The sequence below is a fragment of the Balaenoptera acutorostrata genome, chromosome 1 (assembly GCF_949987535.1).
Source record: "Balaenoptera acutorostrata chromosome 1, mBalAcu1.1, whole genome shotgun sequence".
In the NCBI taxonomy this organism is placed as follows: Eukaryota; Metazoa; Chordata; class Mammalia; order Artiodactyla; family Balaenopteridae; genus Balaenoptera; species Balaenoptera acutorostrata.
The window spans coordinates 145,746,045-145,773,140 of NC_080064.1; the positions used below are offsets into that span (position 1 = coordinate 145,746,045).

At 38.7% G+C, this 27,096-nt stretch overlaps 1 protein-coding gene across 6 annotated transcripts in view; it reads left to right on the top strand.

The window, feature by feature from the left end:
* LOC130708574 (uncharacterized) overlaps nucleotides 1–27,096 on the top strand; it is a 132,485-nt gene that overhangs the window by 91,183 nt on the left and 14,206 nt on the right. For all 6 annotated transcript variants that reach the window (XM_057549731.1, XM_057549735.1, XM_057549733.1 and 3 more), the window contains exon 3: nucleotides 13,262–13,338. In XM_057549731.1, the coding sequence (XP_057405714.1) occupies nucleotides 13,262–13,338 (77 nt within the window). The remainder of the gene's footprint in view (nucleotides 1–13,261; nucleotides 13,339–27,096) is intronic.

Sequence of the window (27,096 nt, forward strand, 5' to 3'; positions counted from 1 at the left end):
AAGTGGGGTGTTAAAGTCCGCTACTATGATTGTGTTACTGTCGATTTCCCCTTTTATGGCTGGTAGTGTTTGCCTTATGTATTGAGGTGCTCCTATGTTGGGTGCATAAATATTTACAGTTGTTATATCTTCTTCTTGGATCGATCCCTTGATCATTATGTAGTGTCCTTCTTTGTCTCTTGTAATAGTCTTTATTTTAAAGTCTATTTTGTCTGATATGAGAATTGCTACTCCATCTTTCTTTTGATTTCCATTTTCATGGAATATCTTTTTCCATCCCCTCACTTTCAGTCTGTATGTGTCTCTAGGTCTGAAGTGGGTCTCTTGTAGACAGGATATATATGGGTCTTGTTTTTGTATCCATTCAGCCAGTCTGTCTTTTGGTGGGAGCATTTAATCCATTTACATTCAAGGTAATTATCGATATGTATGTTCCTATTCCCATTTTCTTAAATGTTTTGGGTTTGTTATTGTAGGTGTTTTCCTTCTCTTGTGTTTCTTGCCTAGAGAAGTTCCTTTAGCATTTGTTGTAAAGCTGGTTTGGTGGTGCTGAACTCTCTCAGCTTTTGCTTGTCTGTAAAGGTTTTAATTTCTCCATCACATCTGAATGAGATCCTTGCTGGGTAGAGTAATCTTGGTTATAGGTTTTTCTCCTTCATCACTTTAAGTATATCCTGCCACTCCCTTCTGGCTTGCAGAGTTTCTGCTGAAAGATCAGATGTTCACCTTATGGGGATTCCCTTGTGTGTTATTTGTTGTTTTTCCCTTGCTGCATTTAATATGTTTTCCTTATATTTAATTTTTGACAGTTTGATTAATATGTGTCTTGGCGTGTTTCTCCTTGGGTTTATCCTGTATGGGACTCTCTGTGCTTCCAGGACTTGATTAACTATTTCCTTTCCCATATTAGGGAAGTTTTCAATTATAATCTCTTCAAATATTTTCTCAGTCCCTTTCTTTTTCTCTTCTTCTTCTGGGACCCCTATAATTCGAATTTGGTGCGTTTAATGTTGTCCCAGAGGTCTCTGAGACTGTTGTCAGTTCTTTTCATTCTTTTTTCTTTATCCTGCTCTGCAGTAGTTATTTCCACCATTTTATCTTCCAGGTCACTTATCCTTTCTTCTGCCTCAGTTATTCTGCTATTGATCCCATCTAGAGTATTTTTAATTTCATTTATTGTGTTTTTCATCGTTGCTTGGTTCCTCTTTAGTTCTTCTACGTCCTTGTTAAATGTTTCTTGCATTTTGTCTATTCTATTTCCAAGATTTTGGATCATCCTTACTATCATTATTCTGAATTCTTTTTCAGGTAGACTACCTATTTCCTCTTCATTTGTTAGGTCTGGTGTGTTTTGAGCCTGCTCCTTCATCTGCTGTGTGTTTTTCTGTCGTCTCATTTTGCTTATCTTACTGTGTTTGGGGTCTCCTTTTCACAGGCTGCAGGTTCGTAGTTCCCGTTGTTTTTGGTATCTGTCCCCAGTGGCTAAGGTTGGTTCAGTGGGTTGTGTAGGCTTCCTAGTGGAGGGAACTAGTGCCTGAGTTCTGGTGGATGAGGCTGGATCTTGTCTTTCTGGTGGGCACGTCCACGTCTGGTGGTGTGTTTTGGGGTGTCTGTGGCCTTATTATGATTTTAGGCAGCCTCTCTGCTAATGGATGGGGCTGTGTTCCTGTCTTCCTAGTTGTTTGGCATAGGGTGTCCAGCACTGTAGCTTGCTGGTCGTTGAGTGAAGCTGGCTCTTGATGTTGACATGGAGATCTCTGAGAGATTTTTGCCGTTTGGTATTACATGGAGCTGGGAGGTCTCTTGTGGACCAGTGTCCTGAAGTTGGCTCTCCCACCTCAGAGGCACAGTCCTGATGCCTGGCTGGAGCACCAAGAGCCTTTCGTCCACACGACGCGGCCGCTCCGCTGGGCTCCAGGCCGGGCGCGTCGCGAGGGCTGCGCCGAGGAGAAGACGAAGGGATGATGGGAGCGAAAGAAACTCCAAGCTCCGATTCTGGCGGGCTCCTCGGCCTGTCCAAGCTTCCAACGCCATCGCCGCCGCCTCGGGCTTTATATCGTTTATTTTTGTTTTTATTTCCATTTCTCTAGGAGGTGGATCAAAAAAGATCTTGCTGTGATATATGTCAAAGAGTGTTCTTCCTATGTTTTCCTCTAAGAGTTTTATAGTGTCCGGTCTTACATTTAGGTCTTGAATCCATTTTGAGTTTATTTTTGTGTATGGTGTTAAGGAGTGTTCTAATTTCATTCTTTTACATGTAGCTGTCCAGTTTTCCCAGCACCACTTATTGAAGAGACTGTCTTTTCTCCACTGTATATCTTTGCCTCCTTTGTCGTAGATTAGTTGACCATAGGTGCGTGGGTTTATCTCTGGGCTTTCTATCTTGTTCCATTGATCTATGTTTCTGTTTTTGTGCCAGTAGCATATTGTCTTGATTGCTGTAGCTTTGTAGTGTAGCCTGAAGTCAGGGAGTCTGATTCCTCCAGCTCCGTTTTTTTCCTCTCAAGACTGCTTTGGCTATTCGAGGTCTTTTGTGTCTCCATACAAATTTTAAGATGATTTGTTCTAGTTCTGTAAAAAATGCCACTGGTAATTTGATAGGGATTGCATTGAATTTGTAGATTGCTTTGGGTAATATAATCATTTTCACAATATTGATTCTTCCAATCCAAGAACATGGTATATCTCTCCATCAGTTGGTATCATCTTTAATTTCTTTCATCAGTGTCTTATAATTTTCTGCATACAGGTCTTTTGTTTCACTAGGTAGGTTTATTCCTAGGTATTTTATTCTTTTTGTTGCAATGGTAAATGTGAGTGTTTCCATAATTTCTCTTTCAGATTTTTCATCATTAGTGTATAGGAATGCAAGAGATTTCTGTGCATTAATTTTGTATCCTGCAACTTTACGAAATTCATTGATTAGCTCTAGTAGTTTTCTGGTGGCATTTTTAGGATTCTCTAAGTATAGTATCATGTCATCTGCAAACAGTGACAGTTTTACTTCTTCTTTTCCAATTTGTATTCCTTTTATTTCTTTTTCTTCTCTGATTGCTGTGGCTAGGACTTCCAAAACTGTGTTGAATAATAGTGGTGAGAGTGGACATCCTTGTCTCATTCCTGATCTTAGAGGAAATGCTTTCAGTTTTTCACCATTGAGAATGATGTTTGCTGTGGATTTGTCATATATGGCCTTTATTATGTTGAGGTAGTTTCCCTCTATGCCCACTTTCTGGGGAGTTTTTATCATAAATGGGTGTTGAATTTTGTCAAAAGTTTTTTCTGCATCTATTGAGATGATCATATGGTTTTTATTCTTCAATTTGTTAATATGGTGTATCACATTGAAAGATTTACGTATATTGAAGAATCCTTGCATCCCTGGGATAAATCCCACTTGATCGTGGTGTATGATCCTTTTAATGTGTTGTTGGATTCTGTATGCTAGTATTTTATTGAGGATTTTTGCATCTATATTCATGAGTGATATTGGTCTGTAATTTTCTTGTTTTGTAGTATCTTTTTCTGGTTTTAGTATCAGGGTGATGGTGGCCTCATAGAATGAGTTTGGGAGTGTTCCTTCCTCTGCAATCTTTTGGAAGAGTTTGAGAAGGATGGGTGTTAGCTCTTCTCTAAATGTTGGATAGAATTCACCTATGAAGCCATCTCGTCCTGGACTTGTCTTTGTTGGAAGATCTTTAATCACAATTTCAATTTCAGTGCTTGTGATTGGTCTGTTCATATTTTCTGTTTCTTCCTGGTTCAGTCTTGGAAGGTTATACCTTTCTAAGAATTTGTCCATTTCTTCCAGGTTGTTCACTTTATTGGCATAGAGTTGCTTATAATAGTCTCATAGGATGCTTTTTATTTCTGTGGTGTCTGTTGTAACTTCTCCTTTTTCATTTCTAATTTTATTGATTTGAGTCCTCTCCCTCTTTTTCTTGATGAGTCTGGCTAATGGTTTATCAATTTTGTTTACCTTCTCAAAGAACCAGCTTTTAGTTTTATTGATCTTTGCTCTTGTTTTCTTTGTTTCTATTTCATTTATTTCTGCTCTGATCTTTATGATCTCTTTCCTTCTGCTAACTTTGAGTTTTGTTTGTTCTTCTTTCTCTAGTTCCTTTAGGTGTAACGTTAGATTGTTTACTTGAGATTTTTCTTGTTTCTTGAGGTAGGCTTGTATAGCTATAAACTTCCCTCTTAGAACTGCTTTTGCTGCATCCCATAGGTTTTGGATCATCATGTTTTCATCGTCATTTGTCTCTAGGTATTTTTTGATTTCCTCTTTGATTTCTTCAGTGATCTCTTGGTTATTTAGTAATGTATTGTTTAGCCTCCATGTGTTTGTGTTTTTTACATTTTTTTCCCTGTAATTGATTTCTAATCTCATAGCGTTGTGGTCAGAAAAGATGCTTGATAGGATTTCAATTTTCTTAAATTTACTGAGGCTTGATTTGTGACCCAAGATGTGATCTATCCTGGAGAATGTTCCATGAGCACTTGAGAAGAAAGTGTAATCTGCTGTTTTTGGATGGAATGTCCTATAAATATCAAATAAATCTATCTAGTCTATTGTGTCATTTAAAGCTTGTGTTTCCTTATTTATTTTCATTTTGGACGATCTGTCCATTGGTGTAAGTGAGGTGTTAAAGTCCCCCACTATTATTGTGTTACTGTCGATTTCCTATTTTATAGCTGTTAGCAGTTGCCTTATGTATTGAGGTGCTCCTATGTTGGGTGCATATATATTTATAATTGTTATATCTTCTTCTTGGATTGATCCCTTGATCATTATGTAGTGTCCTTCCTTGTCTCTTGTAACATTCTTTATTTTAAAGTCTATTTTATCTGATATGAGTATAGCTCCTCCAGCTTTCTTTTGATTTCCATTTGCATGGAATATCTTTTTCCATCCCCTCACTTTCAGTCTGCATATGTCCCTAGGTCTGAAGTGGGTCTCTTGTAGACAGCATATATATGGGTCTTGTTTTTGTATCCATTCAGCAAGCCTGTGTCTTTTGGTTGGAGCATTTAATCCATTCACATTTAAGGTAATTATCGATATGTATGTTCCTATGAGCATTTTCTTAATTGTTTTGGGTTTGTTTTTGTAGATCCTTTTCTTCTCTTGTGTTTCCCACTAAGAGAAGTTCCTTTAGCATTTGTTGTAGAGCTGGTTTGGTGGTGCTGAATTCTTTTAGCTGTTGCTTGTCTGTAAAGCTTTTGATTTCTCCATCGAATCGGAATGAGATTCTTGCCAGGTAGAGTAATCTTGGTTGTATGTTCTTCCCTTTCATCACTTTAGGCATATCATGCCACTCCCTTCTGGCTCGTAGAGTTTCTGCTGAGAAATCAGCTGTTAACCTTATGGGAGTTCCCTTGTATGTTATTTGTCGTTTTTACCTTGGTGCTTTCAGTAATTTTTCTTTGTCTTTAATTTTTGCCACTTTGATTACTATGTGTCTCGGTGTGTTTCTCCTTGGGTTTATCCTGTATGGGACTCGCTGCGCTTCCTGGACTTGGGTGGCTATTTCCTTTCCCATGTTAGGGAAGTTTTCGACTATAATCTCTTCAAATATTTTCTCTGGTCCTTTCTCTCTCTCTTCTCCTTCTGGGACCCCTATAATGCGAATGTTGTTGCATTTAATGTTGTCCCAGAGGTCTCTTAGGCTGTCTTCATTTCTTTTCATTCTTTTTTCTTTATTCTGTTCCGCAGCAGTGAATTCCATCATTCTGTCTTCCAGGTCACTTATCTGTTTTTCTGACTTAGTTATTCTGCTATTGATTCCTTCTAGTGTAGTTTTCATTTCATTTATTGTATTGTTCATCTCTGTTTGTTTGTTCTTTAATTCTTCTAGGTCTTTGTTAAACATTTCTTGCATCTTCTCGATCTTTGCCTCCATTCTTTTTCCGCGGTCCTGGATCATCTTCACTATCATTATTCTGAATTCTTTTTCTGGAAGGTTGCCTATCTCCACTTTATTTAGGTGTTTTTCTGGGGTTTTATCTTGTTCCTTTATCTGGTACATAGCCCTCTGCCTTTTCATCTTGTCTATCTTTCTGTGAATGATAGACATTCTGTGAATGATAGTTTCTTTTAATTCCTGACATAGTAACTTAGAGACTTGGTTCTAGGTTTGTTGGTAAACAATGAAATCTGTTCTGAGCAATTTCTTAAAACTCTGTTTGCTTTTTAAAGATTATTTTAAATATTTCCAGTCTACCTTGTGAAACAACTATGTGAATAATATTTGGTGCTTTAAAACTGATTTGCTCCACTTAACATTTACTTGATATAGAATGAGGTACATGGTTATATTTTAATTTATAGAAAGAATTTCCATAAAGCTGAGACTTTCCATGCCAATTTCATCACTACTAAATAATGCTAACAAATTACTAATAATTCTAATGATCTCCATGGACAGGTAATTATAATTACATTGACCTCACGTAATTATGATAACGGTGGGCCCAAGTCAACAGTTGCATTGCGTAGCTTGGGCCTTGCCATTTGCTATCATCCAGAAATTCTGGTAGAATAAATGTCACTCAGCTAATCACCATCACTCAGAAGAGAGAGGATACTATTCCTTTATAGTTGAAGGAGGTGGTGTCCTACTCGTGTTAATACTTCTTAGGAAATCACACAAATTTGTAAAACATCAAATGAGATTGTTTTCTCAGAGAGTATATCGTATGGGACACTCCCCAGAAGCTGGAATGATTACTCATTATTTATGTTATAGCTGAACATGTTCTTACTTTTAAATGTGTGTGTACCCCCCAAAAATCTCCTAATTCTAGTTAAAGTATTTACCTTTTCTAGTTTTCAGGTACTTTCTGAAATGCAGTGGTTAAAATGCACACACACACAGAGTCTTTGTATAGAGGGAAACCCACTGAGAGTTCTTACTTAGTGCTTTTGTATCTTTTATCTGTGTCGGCCCCTCATTAGCAGTCCCAGAAGCTAGTACTCCAACTCCCACTGTTTTTCTCTAGGCCTCCAGCTTCCTCCATCCATCTGGCCCCTGAGATTTCTTTGTAAGACAGAACTTCCTGCCATTGGGCACAGAAAAAAGAAAATGAAATTCCTCCTCACACTTCCAACCCAGACCAACTCTGGGAACCTCCCAGGACCCAGACTCAGTGGGACAACACAGGCAAAGAAGTGATAGGAGGAAAGAAGCTCCTTCACTCAACAACAGGGAGTGGGGTACTTTCTTCAACTCCCTGAATGCGTTGTGTTGCTTCCTTCAGAATTAAGGAGCTGAAGTTCAAGAAGACTTTGTAAAGAAGCTGTCAGTTTTTCTCGGTATTCTGACTTTCCCTTTGGGAGATGACCCTCGAGATTGGAAGCAGCAGAATAAATATATTTCGGTTTGACTGTCTTCAACATGAGAGAAGCTAAGAAGAGAATGATAAGTTTACTCTAGACACTGACGAGTGTGTTCTGTTCATAAAGAAATAAAATTCCAAGCAAAGGAGAAGTTGTTTGATTTGCTGTTTAAATACACCTGTCACTACCTGACATTAGTTTGCAAACATTTTTGAGAAGTGGATGCTTTTTTCCAGCATCATTTGAAAACCCCTGAATGTACAGTTCAAGGGATTGCTGCTCTGAGAGGCCTTGCTATTGACCCCGGAGGCAGCTCTGCAGAACACCAGGGCTCAGTTTGAAAACTGCTCTGTGGAAGACCAAGAGGGAGAATTCTAAGCACAAAGGTACCTTTCTTCTGAAATAAAAGTCCTCAAACTTTTTTGAGTTAAGAGTCACCTAGGACTCTTGTTTAAAATGCAGATTCCTGGGCACAATCCCAGAGTCTGACACTTAGGCGGTATTGTGTAGGGCCTTGGAATCTGTATTTTAACAAGCATCCTAGATGATTGTGATACCAATATGGATGGATCATAAAAACACAGCTCTACAAACTGCCTGCTGAGGGCCCTTTCAATGGCTTCATCTTAATCCCACTTGGTCCCAGTTTATTTTAGGTACTTATTTTATGAGTGTCAAATGTCATTAAAATAGTTTTTTCTTGCCAAGGGAAATAATATCTTAGATACCTCTTCCGTCATCTCCCAGTTTAATTCTCTGTTCCTATTCCTGGAGCACCCCAAATGTGGCATGGCTCTCAGCCCTCCCTGTTGGATCTGCTCCATCAGAGACTCCCATCAGTCTCATCCTTCCTCTGGCCTTTCTTGGTTTTGTTTGTTTGCTTGTTGTTTCTTTTTTTAAAGACAGGTCTCAAAAAAAATAAAGACTAAAAATAAAGACAGGTCTCTTTAAACTTCTCCTTCCCCAACAAACAAACCCAAAGCAGAAGTTAATTGGTGTTTGTAAGCAAATATAAAACTGACTTCTTTTTTTTTTTTTTTTAAAGTATTTATTTATTTATTTATTTATTTATTTATTTATGGCTGTGTTGGGTCTTCGTTTCTGTGCGAGGGCTTTCTCTAGTTGTGGCAAGCGGGGGCCACTCTTCATCGCGGTGCGCGGGCCTCTCACTATCGTGGCCTCTCTTGTTGCGGAGCACAGGCTCCAGATGCGCAGGCTCAGTAATTGTGGCTCACGGGCCTAGTTGCTCCGTGGCATGTGGGATCCTCCCAGACCAGGGCTCGAACCCGTGTCCCCTGCATTGGCAGGCGGATTCTCAACCACTGCGCCACCAGGGAAGCCCAAAACTGACTTCTTGATGTAAATACAGCGAACCAGTAAGCGTATAAATGCTCCCATGTAGCAAGGTGCTAGATGTTCTGATAGAAAGACATATAAGAACAAATCCAAATAAATAAAATTTGTAAAATAAATAAAGCCCACAATGCGACACCCACTTGAATGACTGTAATTGAAGAGACAATACCAAGTGTTGGCAGGGAGGTAGAGAAACTGGAACCATCATGCACTGCTGGTGGGAATGTAAAATGACAGCCACTTTGGAAAACAGTTTGGTGACATCTTAAATAGTCAAATATAAACTTCTCATATAATCTAGCAGTTCCACTCCTTAGAGTCTACCCAAGAGAAATGAAAATGTATGTTCACACAAAGACTTGTATATAATTGTTCATAGCAGCATTATTCATAATAGCCACAAACTGGAAACAGTCCATATGTTCATCAAGTTATGCATGGATAAACAAAATACAGTATATCCATACATTGGAATATTATCTAGCAATTAAAATAAATGAAACACTGAAATATGCTGAAGTATAGATGAACCTCGAAAACATTATGCTAAGTGAAAAATGCCAGATGCAAAAGGCTATATATTGTATGATTCCATTTAGGTGAATCTAGACAAAGCAAATTTGTAGAGACAGAAAGCAGATCTGTGGTTGCCGGGGACTACAGATGAGAACAAATGGGTATGACGAAACTTTTGGGGCTGATCTAACTGTTCTAAAACTGGATTGTGGTGATAATTGCACAGCTTTATAAATTTACTAAAATCATTTATAATGGGGGAATTGTATGGAATATAGATTTTATCACAATAAGGCAGTTAAATATTTTTTCTTAAAGCGTATACCACAATTAAATAATTGAAAGTTCTTTTCTATGCAAAAGAAATAGAAAGACCCTATGTATAGTTCAGGTGTGGCCTGCAGACCCCTGGAGGTTCCTGAGATATTCTCAGGGAGTCTTCAAGGTCATTTTCCTAATAATAAAGAAGCTATTTGCCTTTTTCAAGGCAGATAGCTGTTGACATTTGTACTGATGGGGCAAAAGCAATGGTGGGTAAAACGGCCTGTGCCTTAGCACAAATCCAGGCATTGGCACCACACCTTATTAGTAATCATAGTAGTACTATTATTAGTAGTACTAATAGTAGTTATTATTAGTAGTCACCACCACCAAGCATAGTGGAAGAATATATTCTATTTTCACTTAAGAATGCCCTTGATGGGGACTTCCCTGGTGGTGCAGTGGTTAAGAATCTGCCTGCCAGTGCATGGGACACGGGTTCAATCCCTGGTCCAGGAAGATCCCACATGGCACGGAGCAACTAAGCCTGTGTGCCACAACTACTGAGCTTGTGCTCTACACCCCGCGAGCCACAGCTACTGAAGCCCGTGCGCCACAACTACTGAGCCTGTGCTCTAGAGCCTGCGAGCCACAACTACTGAAGTCCACATGCCCTAGAGCCCGTGCTCCGCAACAAGAGAAGCCACCGCAATGAGGAGCCCGCTCGCCACAACTAAAGAAAGCCCGTGGGCAGCAACGAACACCCAACGCAACTATAAATAAATAAAATTGATTCTTAAAAAAAAAAGAATGCCTTTAATGAAGTAGTAGAAATTATTGAATTTTTTAACTCTTAGGCCTTAGATGCATATCTTTTTATTTTTGAATAAGATCGTTATCTCAAGGAAAAGCACTTCTGCAGTTGATTGAGTTGCAAGCTGAACTTGCAGCTGTTTTTTGTGGGACACCATCTCTACTGTAAAAAAAAGTGCCTGACAGACAAATTATGGATATTCAGACTTGGGTATTTGGCAAACAGTTTCTCAAAAATGACCGAAGAGAGCCCGTTATTCCAAAGAAAACAGTTGTCCGTGTTTGTTGCTGGTCATAAAATTCGAATGTTAAACCAAAATTAGAATCTTGGAAAACTCGTATCCACCACCATGAGCTTGACACCTTTTGTCAAGACTTTTCTCATGAGGGACTTCCCTGGCGGTCCAGTGGTTAAGACTCTGCACTTCCAATGCAGGGGGCACGGGTTCGATCCCTGGTTGGGGAACTAAGATCCCGCATGCTGCGCAGTGCAGCCAAAAATTAAAATTAAAATTAAAAAGAAAGATTTTTCTCATGAGATTGATGCTGATTTTAACAAATGTGATTTTTTTCATATTGTGTGATGAAATGTATCAAAATTTGCAGAATATAGGTAAGAAGTCTTGATAGTAAAAACTTTGAGGACTGCTGGCCTAGTGGCTAATAGCATGAACTCTGGGGCCATTCTGCATGGATTCAAATCCCAACGCTATTACTTATTACTTGTAGAATCCCAGTAAGTGTTTCGCCTCTCCATGCCTCAGCTTCCTCATTTATAAAATGGGGAAAATAATGATACCTATCTCAGAGAGGTATGTGGGCATAAAAGTAAATTAATATATATATACTTGTGAACATTAAAATGAGTTGATATATGCAACCAGTTAGAATAACATGTGGTGAATTGTTACTGATCTTGATGAGTGGTAATTTGTAAAAACAAATACATTATAAGTACAAAATAGATAGAAATCTCTATGTAGTTATATATATATTTGTAACCAGGAAATCTCCAGCTGCTTCCTCCCCATCCCCCATGCCCTCACCCCCCACCTCTGCCTCACCTTGGGTACTCTCACTTCCTGGAAGGGCACGTCTGTGCCTGATGTCCTAAAGTGTCCTCCCCATCTACTGAGTCTCTGTTTGGGGCGGTTCCTTCTTTTTTAGCAACCACACAATGTGTTTTTAAGGAAGGTTTGTTGAGACAGTATAGTTATGAAGGGTATAGTTTAATAAATTGAATAGAAACAGAATACAAGTATATGTCTTTGCATTCTTTGAATTAGAAGTCTCTTTCCTGCCTTAGCAATATTTAAAATTATGATGCATCATTTAAGTTCAAAGAGTTTAGGAAATTACATGAATAGAGAAAAAGTATAAGGTTCTGTCACATCAAATACATCCATTTTCAGTGCTTAGTCCAAGCACACATAAAGTTTAAGGGAGAAAATGACTCATTTGGAGGGAACCTACATCTTCAGTCCTGCAGAGAGACTACAGTTGAGCTATTTTTATCTATGTTTAGAAAAGTTAATTATGTGCTGACATCATTTATTTGTTCTACCAATATTCGATGAGTGCCTCCCATGGAGTGCCAGGCCCCTAGCCAGGCACTGTGGTCCCAGTTGTAAAGAAGGGATGTGGGTCCCGCCCTCCTGGACTTAGTGCATTAAAGTTTACTAATTGTTCTCCCACCTTCTTTGTAAAAAAATAAGGTAGTTCATCTGTTGTTCACTGACTACATCAGCAGAGGGAACAGTATATATTTTATACTTTTTAAATGTTCATGAAAACATTCTCGAGTTTAGTGTGAGGTAAAGAAGGTAAGCTAGACTGCAAAAGAACTGTAATGATTGTTTCTTCTCCTGGAAGGTCACAAACAAAATTACCTTCTATTTTGGAGGACTGACGTTGTACAGATATGCTCATGTTTGATGGTAAATAGCAAACAACCAGGCATGTAAGTCGTTGCAGTTTCACTGATTTACATGGCTTCTGCTATCCTAGGAGAAATAACGAGCTCTTGAAAGAGCTCATTTGGGGACCATCTGTTTATGTGCCATCCCACATCACTCTGCCTGTGGTGAGAATGGTGGGTCGGCCCACAGGACTTTTTATTCCTTGCCCCTGCCTACCCCAGGTCTTTAATTATTGCCACACCTCAGGTTGCTTGAGTGTATATAGTCACCTGTTAAGTAGGTTTAGAATAGTCCTTCCTTTCATTTTTGGGGGTATATTTAGAGAGCAAATTTTAAAGCACCTTAAATATTTTTTTAAAGATAATGTAAAAACACAAAGCAGTAGTATTATTGAGACAGTGTGCTTACTGATGTACTTGTATTTTAAGATTTGAGAGTATTTCTTTCCTATGCGGCTGGTTTACTGGAAATAAGAAATCAGATCAAGCTAAAAGCCAAAGAAGTATTTCTGGAATACAGGCTACTATTGAGTTTCATTAATTTAATTGAATTCAATCTCAATATTCATTATACATGGAAAATATTAGCTATTTTTAGTCACGTTCTTGTCCCTGTCGCTGCTAGGGCCTTATGCAAACTTCATGTGTCAGTAACTGCAATTGTCTTTCACAAATAAAATGCACAAAGTCACTTAACCTGGGCAAGCAAACAATGGCTGTGGTTGTACTACTGCTGTTCTTTTTCACTAGAATCTTCTGTTCTTTGATTCTCTTACTGTTTTCAGTAACTCCACCTAAAAATCAAATATTACTCACACGTTATTTTCTAAAAGGAGCCATAGCTGTTATAAAAGTTAATTCCTCTTTTCATGACAATGTTCCCTGTTAAAATATTTGGCAGTTCTACTTGTAATGTGTGACATCTTTGTAAGGACTTTTGTCCTTCCCAACCTCAGAGGCTCCCAAACAAATCTAACATTTTGTTGATGAAAATTTATGCTCTTGTTTAATTGCTGATTCTCATCTTGTCTTTTACATGTGTGGTTTATGTGTTTCAGGAAAAAAGTGCCAGTTCAAATGTAAGACTTAAAACTAATAAAGAGATTCCGGGATTAGTTCATCAACCTAGAGCAAAGTAAGTTCTAGTTCCTATTTTCCTATATTGTTTTTAAAGCTAAAAATGTTTTTAGAGTGAGCTCCATTTTGCCTGCCAGATAACCAAGATTTATGATAAAGCCTCAGTAATTGAGACAGTGTGATTTAGTCTAATGGAACAAAATAGAGAGACCCAAAACAGACCCACAATATATGACAGAGCTGACACTTCACATCAGTTAGAAGAAAATGAAGGGGAATATCTGTATAACCATGGGGTAGGGAAAAACTTTGAATAGGTCACAAAGGATGCAGATCTTAAGAAAAATGATTAATTTTTGTGACTACATTAAAATTAAGAACTTCTGTTTATCAAAATATACTATAGGAGAGTAAAAGGCCACAAAATGATGGAATATATTTATAATACGTATAATTAACAGTAGTTGGGTTTCCAGAATATATCAAGTAATTCTATGAATCAATAAGTAAAAGACAGAACTCATAGAAAAGCAGGCTAAAGACATAAATAACCACTTGACTGAAGAGGAAACATGAATAGCTAATGCATATGCAAAAAATACCATTTCACACCACAAGACTGGCAAAAATTTAGAAGTCTAATGATACTAAAATGTTTACCAGAATGTAGGGATATAAACTGGTACAGTTACTTTGGAAAACAACTCCACTCTCAGGTGTATACGCTAGAGAAACTTGTGCATGTGTGCCAGCAGGCATATTTTGAAATGTCCATAGCAGCACTGTTTACGTGAGCTCTTAAAGCTCTTGAAGATATGGGACTTCCCTGGCAGTCCAGTGGTTAAGACTCCACGCTTCCATTGCATAGGGCATGGGTTCCACCCCTGGTCGGGGAACTAAGATCCTGCGTGCCTCATGGTGGTGACATGGCCCAAAAAAAAAAAAAAAAGCTCTTGGAAATAAAACCCAAATGTCCATCAGACATGTAATGGATAACAAAAATGTGGTATATTCTTATGATGGGAATGCTACATATCAGTGAAAATGAATGACCAATAGCTACCCAGATCAAGATAGAGGAATCTCATGAAATGTAGGGTTGTACCAGTAAGGTAAGTGGTAGTACCTGCCTATGTACAGTTTCATGCATATAAAGTGCAAAAGCAGGCAGAGCTAAGCCATATATTATATATATGTACATGGTAAAACAATAAAGGCAAGCAAGGAAATGAAAAGGCCTTAAATTCAGAATAGTGGTTCTTTGTACTGGATAGAAGACAATGGGACCAGAGGTTCTATCTCTTAATCTGAGTGGTGGTTACGTGCGTGTTCCTTTAATTATTATTATTTGAAAATGTACAAATAACATTATATGTTTCCTTTTCTATGTGTTAAGTATTTCACAATTAAAATGCTAAAGAGAATAATGAGTAGTTTCTGTATTGTTCTAAAACTGAGTCTACCTTGGTGATAAAATGCACTTGTGTGACTTTGAAGCTACCTGCCCTTTCTTCAAAGAAGCTGTAATCCCAGAGGCTGCAAATCTCTTTTGTGTTGTTCTGCCTAAATATGAACAAATTCCCTAAGGGTGCTGATCACACGAGTACATCTGACACAGTCACCACCATCCCCAAATAAATTTAACTTTGACATATATGTAAATCAATATCGTAAGTGGAAAAAGTTGTGTTCTCTGGTTCTTCCCAGGAGGTTGAGACAAAAATAACGTAATCACTTTAACCTGGCTGAGTGTCTGGAATTGCTGCAGCCATGACCACTGTGATATGGTGGTTAGGACTCTTCAGGGGGTGGTGAATGAACTCAGGGATTGAATTTTTTACTTCCAAAGAAAACTGGACATTTTAAAATCCATTTATCATTTACAGTGTCAGTATAATGGGACAACCGATTTTTTTCACACTCAGGTAAATGTCATGCTATAATCACAACCTACCTAATCCACTTCACTTGTAATCACTTTTATCTACACTAATTTTATCTGCCTCTGGGGACAACAGATACCTGATAACACTACCAAATCATCTTTTCATCCAAGCCATTAGATATATGCTCCTTTTAAATGCTTCTAGAAAACGACTCTATTGAGAATTTCTTTTTTCCTTTAAAGCAAATACTTATTTAACTTTGACACATGGAAATAGCATGCTTTGCAGACTGGCATGTGCTGAAGCTTTCAGAGAAGTTGATTAAATTGGCTCATGTGTTTACATTAAAATTATGAAGAAAATCCCCTGTTTTACACACAGCATAATGCTAGTGTGTGTGTGTGTGTGTGTGCGTGTGTGTGTGTGTATTTTAAACTGTGAGTCAGATCATTGGGTTTCCGGAATTCAACTATAAGAAATTTTTCTGGAGGGCTAAGAGAAGGGTTTTACTTTTTCTACTTGTTGACATAATATAAGATCCAGGAAATTATTATTTATTATGCAACTGTATAAAATAAGATGAGGCTTTTTTCCCAATGAGCGGAAGGACAATCCCATACCTGATAATGGCAGATTTATTAATAATAAGGGCAGATAATGCTCACACCTTCATTTGATGCACCACGTAGAGCACATTCTTACTGACTTTGTAATCTCAGGCCAGTGACCTTATGTCTGTGAGCTTCAGTTTTCTCCAAGAAAAATGGAGGTGAAAAATCCTGTCTTATAGGACTGGGGCTTAAATGAAATAATGTATGCCCAGTTCTTATCACAGTGTCTGACACTTGGTAAGAACACCTTAACAATTAGAAACAACCCCAAATGCCCTTTGACAGGAAATCGGATAGATGAACTACACTGTATTCACACAGTGGAATATTAGAAGTTAAAATGAATGCACTGCAGCAATGCCCAACGCTGGATGGACCCTAGCAATATAGCACTAGAACAAAGAATAAGTCCTGAAACATTACACAGAGCATAATGCACTCTATAAAGTTAAAAACAACTAAAGTAAATCATCTGCTTTTTGAGCACATAGAGAGAAGCTATGTAAAAGGAAAGTGGGGGCATGAGGGTTCCCTTGAGTTGGGAAAAACACACATGGGTGGGACGTAAGTAACCTCTAGGTTGTTGTTAAGATCGCCACTTTGTAGATGGAACTTGACCTCAACATAATAAAGGCCATATATGACAAACCCACAGGCAACATCGTTCTCAGTGGTGAAAAACTGAAACCATTTCCTCTAAAATCAGGAACAAGACAAGGTTGCCCACTCTCACCACTATTATTCAACATAGTTTGGGAAGTTTTAGCCACAGCAATCAGAGAAGAAAAAGAAATAAAAGGAATCTAAATCGGAAAAGAAGAAGTAAAGCTGTCACTGTTTGCAGATGACATGACACTATACATTGAGAATCCTAAAGATGCTACCCGAAAACTACTAGAGCTAATCAATGAATTTGGTAAAGTAGTAGGATACAAAATTAATGCATGGAAATCTCTTGCATTCCTATACACTAATGATGACAAATCTGAAAGAGAAATTAAGGAAACACTCCCATTTACCATTGCAACAAAAAGAATAAAATACCTAGGAATAAACCAAAGGAGACAAAAGACCTGTATGCAGAAAACTATAAGACACTGATGAAAGAAATTAAAGATGATACCAACAAATGGAGAGATATACCATGTTCTTGGATTGGAAGAATCAACATTGTGAAAATGACTCTACTACCCAAAGCAATCGACAGATTCAGTGCAATCCCTATCAAACTACCAATGGCATTTTTCACAGAACTAGAACAAAAAATTTCACAATTTGTATGGAAACACAAAAGACCCCGAATAGCCAAAGCAATCTTGAGAACAAAAAATGGAGCTGGGGGAATCAGGGTCCCTGACTTCAGACTATATTACAAAGCTACAGTCATCAAGACAGTATGGTACTGGCACAAAAACAGAAATATAGATCAATGGAACAGGATAGAAAGCCCAGAGGTAAACCCACACACATATGGTCACCTTATCTTTGATAAAGGAGGCAAGAATATACAATGGAGAAAAGACAGCCTCTTCAATAAGTGGTGCTGGGAAAACTGGATAGCTACATGTAAAAGAATGAAATTAGAACACCTCCTAGCACCATACACAAAAATAAACTCAAAATGGATTAAAGACTTAAATGTAAGGCCAGACACTATAAAAACTCTTAGAGGAAAACATAGGCAGAACACTCTATGACATAAATCACAGCAAGATCCTTTTTGACCCACCTCCTAGAGAAATGGAAATAAAAACAAAAATAAACAAATGGGACCTAATGAAACTTAAAAGCTTTTGCACAACAAAGGAAAACATAAACAAGACGAAAAGACAACCCTCAGAATGGGAGAAAATATTTGCAAATGAAGCAACTGACAAAGGATTAATCTCCAAAATTTACGAGCAGCTCATGCAGCTCAGTATCAAAAAAAAACAAACAACCCAATCCAAAAATGGGCAGAAGACCTAAACAGACATTTCTCCAAAGAAGATATACAGATTGCCAACAAACACATGAAAGGATGCTCAACATCACTAATCATTAGAGAAATGCAAATCAAAACTACAATGAGGTATCACCTCACACCAGTCAGAATGGCCGTCATCAAAAAATCTACAAACAATAAATGCTGGAGAGGGTGTGGAGAAAAGGGAGCCCTCTTGCACTGTTGGTGGGAATGTAAGTTGATACAGCCACTATGGAGAACAGTATGGAGGTTCCTTAAAAAACTAAAAATAGAACTACCATACGACCCAGCGATCCCACTACTGGACATATACCCTGAGAAAACCATAATTCAAAAAGAGTCATGTACCACAATGTTCACTGCAGCTCTATTTACAATAGCCAGGACATGGAAGCAACCTAAGTGTCCATCAACAGATGAATGGATAAAGAAGATGTGGCACATATATACAATGGAATATTACTCAGCCATAAGAAGAAACGAAATTGAGTTATTTGTAGTGAGGTGGATGGACCTAGAGTCTGTCATACAGAGTGAAGTAAATCAGAAAGAGAAAAACAAATACCATATGCTAACACATATATATGGAATCTAAAAAAAAAAAGGTCATGAAGAACCTAGGGGAAGACGGGAATAAAGACGCAGACCTACTAGAGAATGGACTTGAGGACACGGGGAGGGGGAAGGGTAAGCTGGGACGAAGTGAGAGTGGCATGGACATATATACACTACCGAATGTAAAATAGGTAGCTAGTGGGAAGCAGCTGCATAGCACAGGGAGATCAGCTCGGTGCTTTGTGACCACCTAGAGGGGTGGGATAGGGAGGGTGCAAGGGAGATGCAAGAGGGAGGAGATATGGGGATATATGTACACGTATAGCTGATTCACTTTGTTATAAAGCAGAAACTAACACACCATTGTAAAGCAATTATACTCCAATAAAGATGTTAAAAAATAAATAAATAAATAAAAATCGCAGCTTTGGTTTTTTGTTTTGGTTTCATGGGTGCTTATTATACTATTATTTTAAAAAATAACTAAATAAAAGTGAGCCATGAACTACTAGCCAGGGTGTGTCCTGCTGTGAGGATTAGGATTACGCCACTTCCCTGAGGTACAATTGAAAAATAGTAATGATGATCATGAAGAAATAACTGTGTTTAGGCTAAGATTTGTCAGGAGTAATGGAATTTCATTTTTGCAGGTGAAGTGTTTGGGAATTAAGACCTTGCCTTCTTATACTTTCACAGCTTAGCTGTTCATTGTTTGGAAGCTTCTTTTTTTAAGTCACTTAAAATGGGAGCCGTGTATCTTTCAGCTCTAGAGCTCATTTTGTCCATCTTTCCTTCGTTTGATTACTTGTCATTAAGATTCAATAGTATCATCACCCTAGTCTCAGGAAACTGACAAGTCACAGAAAGAAGAGGCTCTGACGGCAGGGTTAACTCACAAGAGCTTTGCCGGGACCAGCTGGGAGCCACAAGAATGCTCCAGGGTACAAATGGAGGATAATCTATAAAAATATTGAGTCACTATGTTGTACACCCGAAACTAATATAATATTGCAAATCAACTATATCTCAATAAAAAAGAAATGTTCCAGGGAAGCGTTGTGTTTTCCAAGGTGGACTTTTAGTAATTAGAGAGAAATAGGAATAGCCGGAATTGTTAAGCTGCGGTAGTTAAATCCCAACCTACAGGCTTTTATAAAAGATTTTTAGATCTAATTAATCTTAGCATCAAGCATTCATACTTTATAAACTAAATGAGAAACAATCCAATTATCCCTTCCTAAATCTTGAAGAAAGACAGTAAAGCCAGCCCAGCATGCTTCTCCGTCTTCTCCCCTCACTCACAATCATCAACTTGTCCATCAGAAGGAGTTTAAGAATCAAGTTGTTACCTACGGACTGTTTCTCATAGTGCGGTGTGTACCCTGGAAGGTAAGAACTATTATTAATGCCACTGTGTTGATAGTTTCCACGTGAGAGGAGGACATCCCTATTTACCTAGGCGGGAGTCAGTCGGTAGGGGGTAATTGACTTCATCAGAGTGAAAGTTCTATCTCTGTCCCTATGGAAGAGATTTAGGGCTTCTCTCTGAAAGGAACGCATGAAGAATAGCAGAGTAAGCCCCACGCTTACTGTCTGGTTACACCATCTCTAAGACAACACACAGGTAACGAGGATCTCCGTGGTGGGTGTTTGCTCCACCTGGCAGGGTCTGCTGCACCTCTAGGGATAACGGAGTTTATCTGAAAGAGCTCAGTTAGTGCATCGGGGTTTGAGAATACAAAAGTCACCCTTCCATTCAAGGTCCTTTCCCTCCTGTCCGTGAATCCTCTCTGCTCTCCTTACCTTCTTAGTTTTGTCCTCACTAACCACGTCCGTCTCATTAAGTATGCCGTTAAATAGCAAAGAACAGGTAAACACACAGGGCGAGGGCTACTCAGACATGCCTCCTCACTTACTCTCACGTTCCAGTGGATTTCAGTTCCAAAGAGGTGCATTTGCTGTCACCAGTACAGGAGATATTCAGGTCAAGTTCTCGGCTCGTTTGCTGCCAGCCCACACCTATACAGTCAGCTGAATACTATGCTGATGCTGACAGCCTGTGTGAAGTACACATTTTAATGTAATAACTAGGATATATTTTCTTGTTACGGTTACACACAGGGTTGAAATATGCCATGTACTGCTTGCCTGTGCTTTTTGTTTTAATCACAAGGCAAAAACTGGGCACACACCTGCCAGTAACACCACTATAAATAACGTGTACGTTGAAAGGAAATTGCGTTCCTTAAATCATAGGAACTGGTAGACTATTATGAAACACGTTTGCAGGATTACTGTAATGACATTTATCCTTAGTGTGACTTCAGAGTACTTCAGTGGAAAAGTCTGCAAGAAATAAATAACTGCCCCAAAGTTTAGGGACTCAGCATTTTTCATCTGTAAACAAGTGTATAGTTTCCATAGTGTATTTAAGCACTTTGCTGGTGGAAAGAAGCCTGGTGTTATAGTTTTCATGGACTTTCAGAAGCTATTCACGTTTATAAAAATGCACTGCTCTTACACACTCATCCTCTGAATCAAAATTTCAGTATATTCGACAAAACCTTGTACACAGAGTTACAGAACTTTTTGCACATCTAATTCCTCTACTTGTTCAGAAGCTTCTTAGAACCTTGAAATAGATCCCCTGCCTGAGGGCCAGTTCCTCTCTTGTTTTTCAAATGAGGAACTTTTCTGATCACCTTGACCTCTTCCCTCAGTTAACATGTCTTCCCAGAAAGTACATAGATTATTCTGCTGCCTTAGGTCATTGTGCCTAATTTGGGTTTTTCCTCTTCCTTTTTTTTTTTTTTTTGTGGAGGAGTGTAAAGATGATGCAGAATGTATCTAAAAGTTGTGGGATGATGTGGTTGAAGTGATTTAATTCTTCCTGTTAAAACAACTAGTTTTCATTTTGGCAACATACCAAACCTAAAAAGAACAACCAATTTACTTTAAAAAAAAAAAAAGACAGTTAAGACAAAGGATACTAAGCCAAGGAGAGGCAATACAGGTAATGCATTTGGAGGTCTAGGTCCAGGCCAACTCTCAGAGCTGCCTCTGTTTTCAGCCTCTGTTCTCACCGCTGCTCTCCCCCTCCCTTCCCTCAAAGATGAAGCCCACCTGCTTCCCTCAAGTCTTACCTCAGCCACCCCTCCCGCTACCCAGGGCAGAGAAGCCCATCTATTTATGGTCGCCCCCTATTTCCATCTCATATGCTGTTTTCTTCTGATTTTTATTTTTATTAGGCAAACAATCCACACTCATGAAAACAATTATAAAATGGAAGGTTGTGGGGTGGTTTAGCAGCTTCTTCACAGCCAGCTCTGTGATTTTAGTGAGGATTTAAGGCCCAGTTTAGTTTCACATGTACAGCTTTTGGGCTGTCCCTTTCATGGTTCAATTGTAAGCAACGTCTCCCATCACAGATTAGGGGGTAAAGATTTAGAAGGAACTAATATGTGACCTCTCAGTAAATCAGTTGATAAGACTTAGGAAGTCATTTTAATTTCTATTATTAACCTCACACTTTGAAGTTGTCTAAATTGGCTGAAAATAAGTATTCTTGGTGCCTTATTGGTTTATCCTTGCAAACCTTTGTCTTGTTTTCTCGTAGTCGTTTCCAGTGATAAGCCTGTGTGTGTGTTGTGTGTAATTGTGAGCAATGTACAAGCTTAAATAACGTGCTGACACCACTGTTTCCAAGTTGGTATTCATTAGGCCGTTTCCTCCTGGGCTAGGGCTGCACTAATCCTGACACCGGCTGCCAGGAGAAAACCTCATGGATCCCACACCGCACCTTAATAACAGCATCCGTGACCTGCAGTCTCAAGTACAGAATGGGAACCCCAGAGCTAGGAAATGTAGTTGTATATTTTAATGAACTGCTACCCCTGCTAAAGAGGCTTCTTTCACTTTTGTGCTCTACAGAAAGACCAAGGGGGGTAGGAGGGACAAAGCTTTGAATAACTGCTTTCTAACACCGAATGTGGCCAACAGGACAGAGAACATCACAAATCTAGGCAGGTGTGAGGTACAGTGGCTGAGGATTTCCTGCTCCCCCTGCATGCCCTTTCTTGCCTCCAAAGTCCGATCAAGTGATCCTGGGAAAGAAATACGCCTGGGTTGAGGAGGGTGGTTTTGAAAGAAAAAGCTACCAAGACATTAAAGCAGGGTGAATGGAGGGTAGGCAGGATGAAAGTAACTAAGTAACCTGGCTCAGAACTCTCAAAAGCTTCTAGCAGCTTGATGACAATTACAGGATTTATTTCAGTCTGTGGTACATCATTTGAAGACAATATTACTTCATGTTGTTACAAACTGTATGTATAGTGTGTATGTGTTGTGGGTGTGTATATAAATAATATATATTATATATATGAGAGATTTAGTGACTTTTGATACGGGTTTGGTGCAGGTGAATTTATTACTGAGCCAAGTGAGGCACATACTGAGTCAGTAGTTCGAGTCCAGGGCATTCAGTACTTTTTCTGATTTCCATGTGTGTATAGTGCCTGTCCCATGTGGTATTGTCAGTGTCATGTCAAATCCAGAACTCACAAAGCAGAGCCAGCGATATTTTCTTTGTAGACAATCAACTAGAATCTATAAAATTATTACTGGCAGATGATTATAATTCCAGATCCCTAACACTAGCAAAAGGAAACCCAGAGCATCTTGATAAGAAGTTTTCTGTTTTTGTTTTGTTCCTGGAAGTCAGTAGAATAGCAGTTATATGTGGTTATATTAGTGTCGAGATACTTAATTTGCTGACCTTATTATTTCAGAAAAAAAAATTGTATGTATTATATTTGTGGGAAGTTAAAATAATGCTTTGAGATTTTTATCAAATATGGAGAGTAGTTATTTATGAAAAACAAAGAAATGTCTATTTTTGTTTCTTTGTTCCCAATTACTGTAGATAAATTTTAAAGTGCATTAAAGCAGTGGTAAAGCAAATAAGATGCTGTACAAGTATTTTTCTCATGCTTTCATGGAGAGACACTGTTTTCTAAGAGTATGTGAAGGAGGTATGTGCATTCTAACTTCATGATCAGATTTCTCGGATGTACTTTGAATATAAGTGGCAACGTTTTTATTGATAATAAAATCAAAGAAATTCCAATCACCAGAAGGAGAACTAATGAAAACATGTTTTACCTGAATATACTTCATAGGTTTCTCCTGCTGATCCTGTGATTGTTTCATGATTCCCTTGAAGAAATGAAGGAAAATACACATAAGAACAGAGACATTACCTGAGATTGTGTTCTATTTTATCAACCCTCCATCTATACTCTGTACTGAAGCAATTTGGATAGAAGTGCTGCTGTTGTTGTGTGTGTCCGGTTTGCAGTCAGAAACTCCCAAAACTTCATCACTCAGCAGTTAGATCCACAACTTTGTATTAAGGTCTAAATACAAGTCAGGGAACCCAGATAAGATAAGAGGATATATGGTTCTCCCTCTGTATTTGTGGGTAATTGGTTCCAGTCGTCTCCCTCCCCCCCCGTGCCACCCCATACCAAAATCCATGGATGCTCAAGTCCCTTATATAAAACGGTGCAGTATTTACATATAACCTACGCACAATCCTCCCATCTTCCCCCGCACCCTCCTTTATACTTTAAGTCATGTCTAGATTACTTATAACACCAAGTACAAATCCTAAGTAAGTAGTTGTAAATATAATGCAAATGGTTGGTGGTGTGCAGCAAATTCAAGTTTTGCTTTCTGTAACTTTCTGAAATTTTTTTCCCTAAATATTTTCAGTCCACGGTTGGTTGAATCCACTGATGCAGAACCTGTGGATACGGAGGGCCAACTGTAAATTGATTTAGAGTTGGCACTTCCCTGACAATCTGGACAGATGCTTAGTAAACCTGAGATAATTAATTTAGCATCAAAGTGAGTACTATGAGCATTATTAGATTGGTACATGTTAGGGCATTTGGGAGAACAGAAAATACAGCGGTTGAGCTGGATCCTGGTGCAAGAGCCACTGTGCCTGACCCGTACAGGCCTCTAGTGGGCACGTCTTCCCAATGCTTTCTCATTGTTCATTCCCCCCAGTGGAAAAGGGGGGCACTGTTGGACTTAGGAAGTTGGAGAAATAGGTAATAATGCTTCTTTTAGTGATTTAGTTACAGAGCTCTTACGTGCAACAGAATGAGAGGAAGTAGAATGGTTCTGTGCATAGATTTGGGAGCTAGACTGATTAGGGATTCAACTCCCAGCTCCATCATTCATGGGCTGTTGATCCTGAACAAATTACTTAAGCTCTTAGTACTTCATTTGTGTACTGCATCTTAGTACTTTCTCATCTGTGAAAGGGGGATAATGATAGTACTTATATTTTAGGGTTGAGAGGATCTAAAAGATTCAATCAGGTTAAGGTAAGTAAAACAAGGAGGAAGCAGCCATTCAGGCATGGAATGGAAAGGGAATTGAAAGACTAGTTTTCAAATTTGTGTCTGCATAAGAATCATTTGGGGTTCCTATTAGAAATGTAGATTCCCAGGCTTCAGCTCCAGGAATTGAGATTAATTTGGGATCCAAGAATTAGGTCTTTTTGTTCTGTTTTAGTAAACTTTTAGAATTATTTTAGGTTTACAGAAAAGTTGCAAAGATATATCCATTTTGCCCTAATATTAACATATTATCATAGCACATTTGTTAAACTAAGAAGTCAACATTAACGCACTACTGTTAACTCCAGACTTCATTTGGATTTCACCAGATTTTCCACTGATGTTCTTTATCTGTTCTAGGATTCCACATTGCATTTAGAGAAGCTTCATTTCTTACAGGGACTTTCAGCCCATGAGAGGCAGGTGGTCTGGAGACCACATCTTGAGAAACACTAGGACATGTCAAGGGCTGAGGAAGGTCAAATTGCCCCATCCTCACCACCATCCTGGTGGTGGGGGTGTTGGATATAGAAATTTGATTTGAAGAGTTGGGATGGAATCCTCTCCCTTAGATGAGAGGGGTTACCTTAAGAAGTGAGGCATCTATTCCTAATGCCAGATGAAATGAGTTTTGGAGTTTGGAAGGTGGGGTTGCTGCCTAGCCTGAGGAGATACATCTAGGGTTGTGGGCAGATCAGGGGAGTGAGTGCAGCAAATTGGGAACAACTACTTTGTGGGAACACAGGAGGGCTCAAGTAGTTGATTAAAGGGGATTACAAGGGGCCAGTTAGCCCGTGAGCCATATAAATCCTGTATTTCCTGGAACCTGGTGATAGTGTTTTAGAAATGGGTCACAGTAGTAACCAACATCAAGCACTGCCACATTGGACACGAGCAGAGAGTCAAAGGGTGAAGCTGAGATGACCTTGCTGAGAGAGGGCAGTGGGAGGTGGACAAAACACTGACGCCCTGCGTTTGGAAGAGTCGGTTCCCACAGCGAGGAGATCAAGGGCCACCATCTGGGGAGCTAGAAGTAAAGGGCAGTAGAATTGAGAACGGTAAGATGAAGGAATAGATGTTGTCAGAAAAAGCTAGCAGAGTAATTTGAGGTCTTGAAGTAGAGATCGACATATTCTTGAGGACCTTAGGTCCTGAGGCTGTCACTGACTTTCTCTAATCACATTCAGATTATTTAGCTGCCCTCACAGCAGTTAAGTAATCACCTAACCTGTTCCTTTTTTTTTTTTTTTTTTTTTTTTTTAAAGAACATTAACCTCTTCATTTGACTCTGGATTTCTCTTAATTTCTATACTACTTCACTTTCCTGGTTCTTTCTGCATGTTAGAGATCCTAAACCATAAACTGGTATTCATAACATTTCTTTCACATGAAGTACATGTTATCTCATCTGCCAAACCCATTTAAAATGGACTAGTGGAAATTGCCTCAGAAGTCAAACAGATTGCACCTGTGTACAAGGGACCAGGTGTCTCTGAAGGGCTCCTAGATCTTTTGTATTCTTGCTGGCACGGTGTCAGGCTGGCCAGGCTGGTGAGTGGCTAACAGTTAAGATTTTAGGTGATCTAATCCTTAACTTGATAGATGCTGGGTGTAATCTACAGATTCTGCATAGAAATTAGCACTTGCCCCTGGGAGAGCCCCTACCAGCTGTCAAGTGCTTTACCAAATAGCTCTATACTCAAGAATGCGGCTTCTGGGTGAGGGAACAGTCGTAGTCATTTTACATGTGGTTAGAGAGAAGTCTTGGGTGATGAAAGATTTTAGCTAACCTACACGCTATAGGTAAACATTTCCAAAAACATTGCATAAGCTGAATACAGAGTGAATTGTTTTCCAGTAAATACTGGCTTCAGCATTTTTCAAAAATCAAGGAATGGTATATTTTATAGAATGGGAAAACTAAGAAATGAAATTTGACCTGTTGTAAAACTAGGATTTAGTGCTGTTGAATTTCAGTAATGGGCATACAGGGTACATTAGGAGTAAATGTGAAAGAATAGGGTCATGATGGAATCTGATACAGGGTGGAAAAAATTTCTCTTAACCAGAAACACTGGGCCCTAAGAAGTTGTCTTAGGGTCAACCACATGAATTTAACATACAAAAATGGCAATTTAATTTGGTTCAAACATACATTTCAAACTTTTGTCTTTTCCTTGTAAAGAATCAAGTTCAGTTCACGGTATACCAGAGTTAAAATTGCACAGATGTCAGTATTCCAATAGAGAAAAACAATTTTTTTGAAAAAGCGAAAAAGTAAAATTTGAGTTCAGGTAGTCAGATATTCTTTTATAGTCTTACTACTTTAGGGAACAAACCCTTCCTCGGTATAAAAATCTGGAAAAAAATGCCATAGTTGCCACCCTC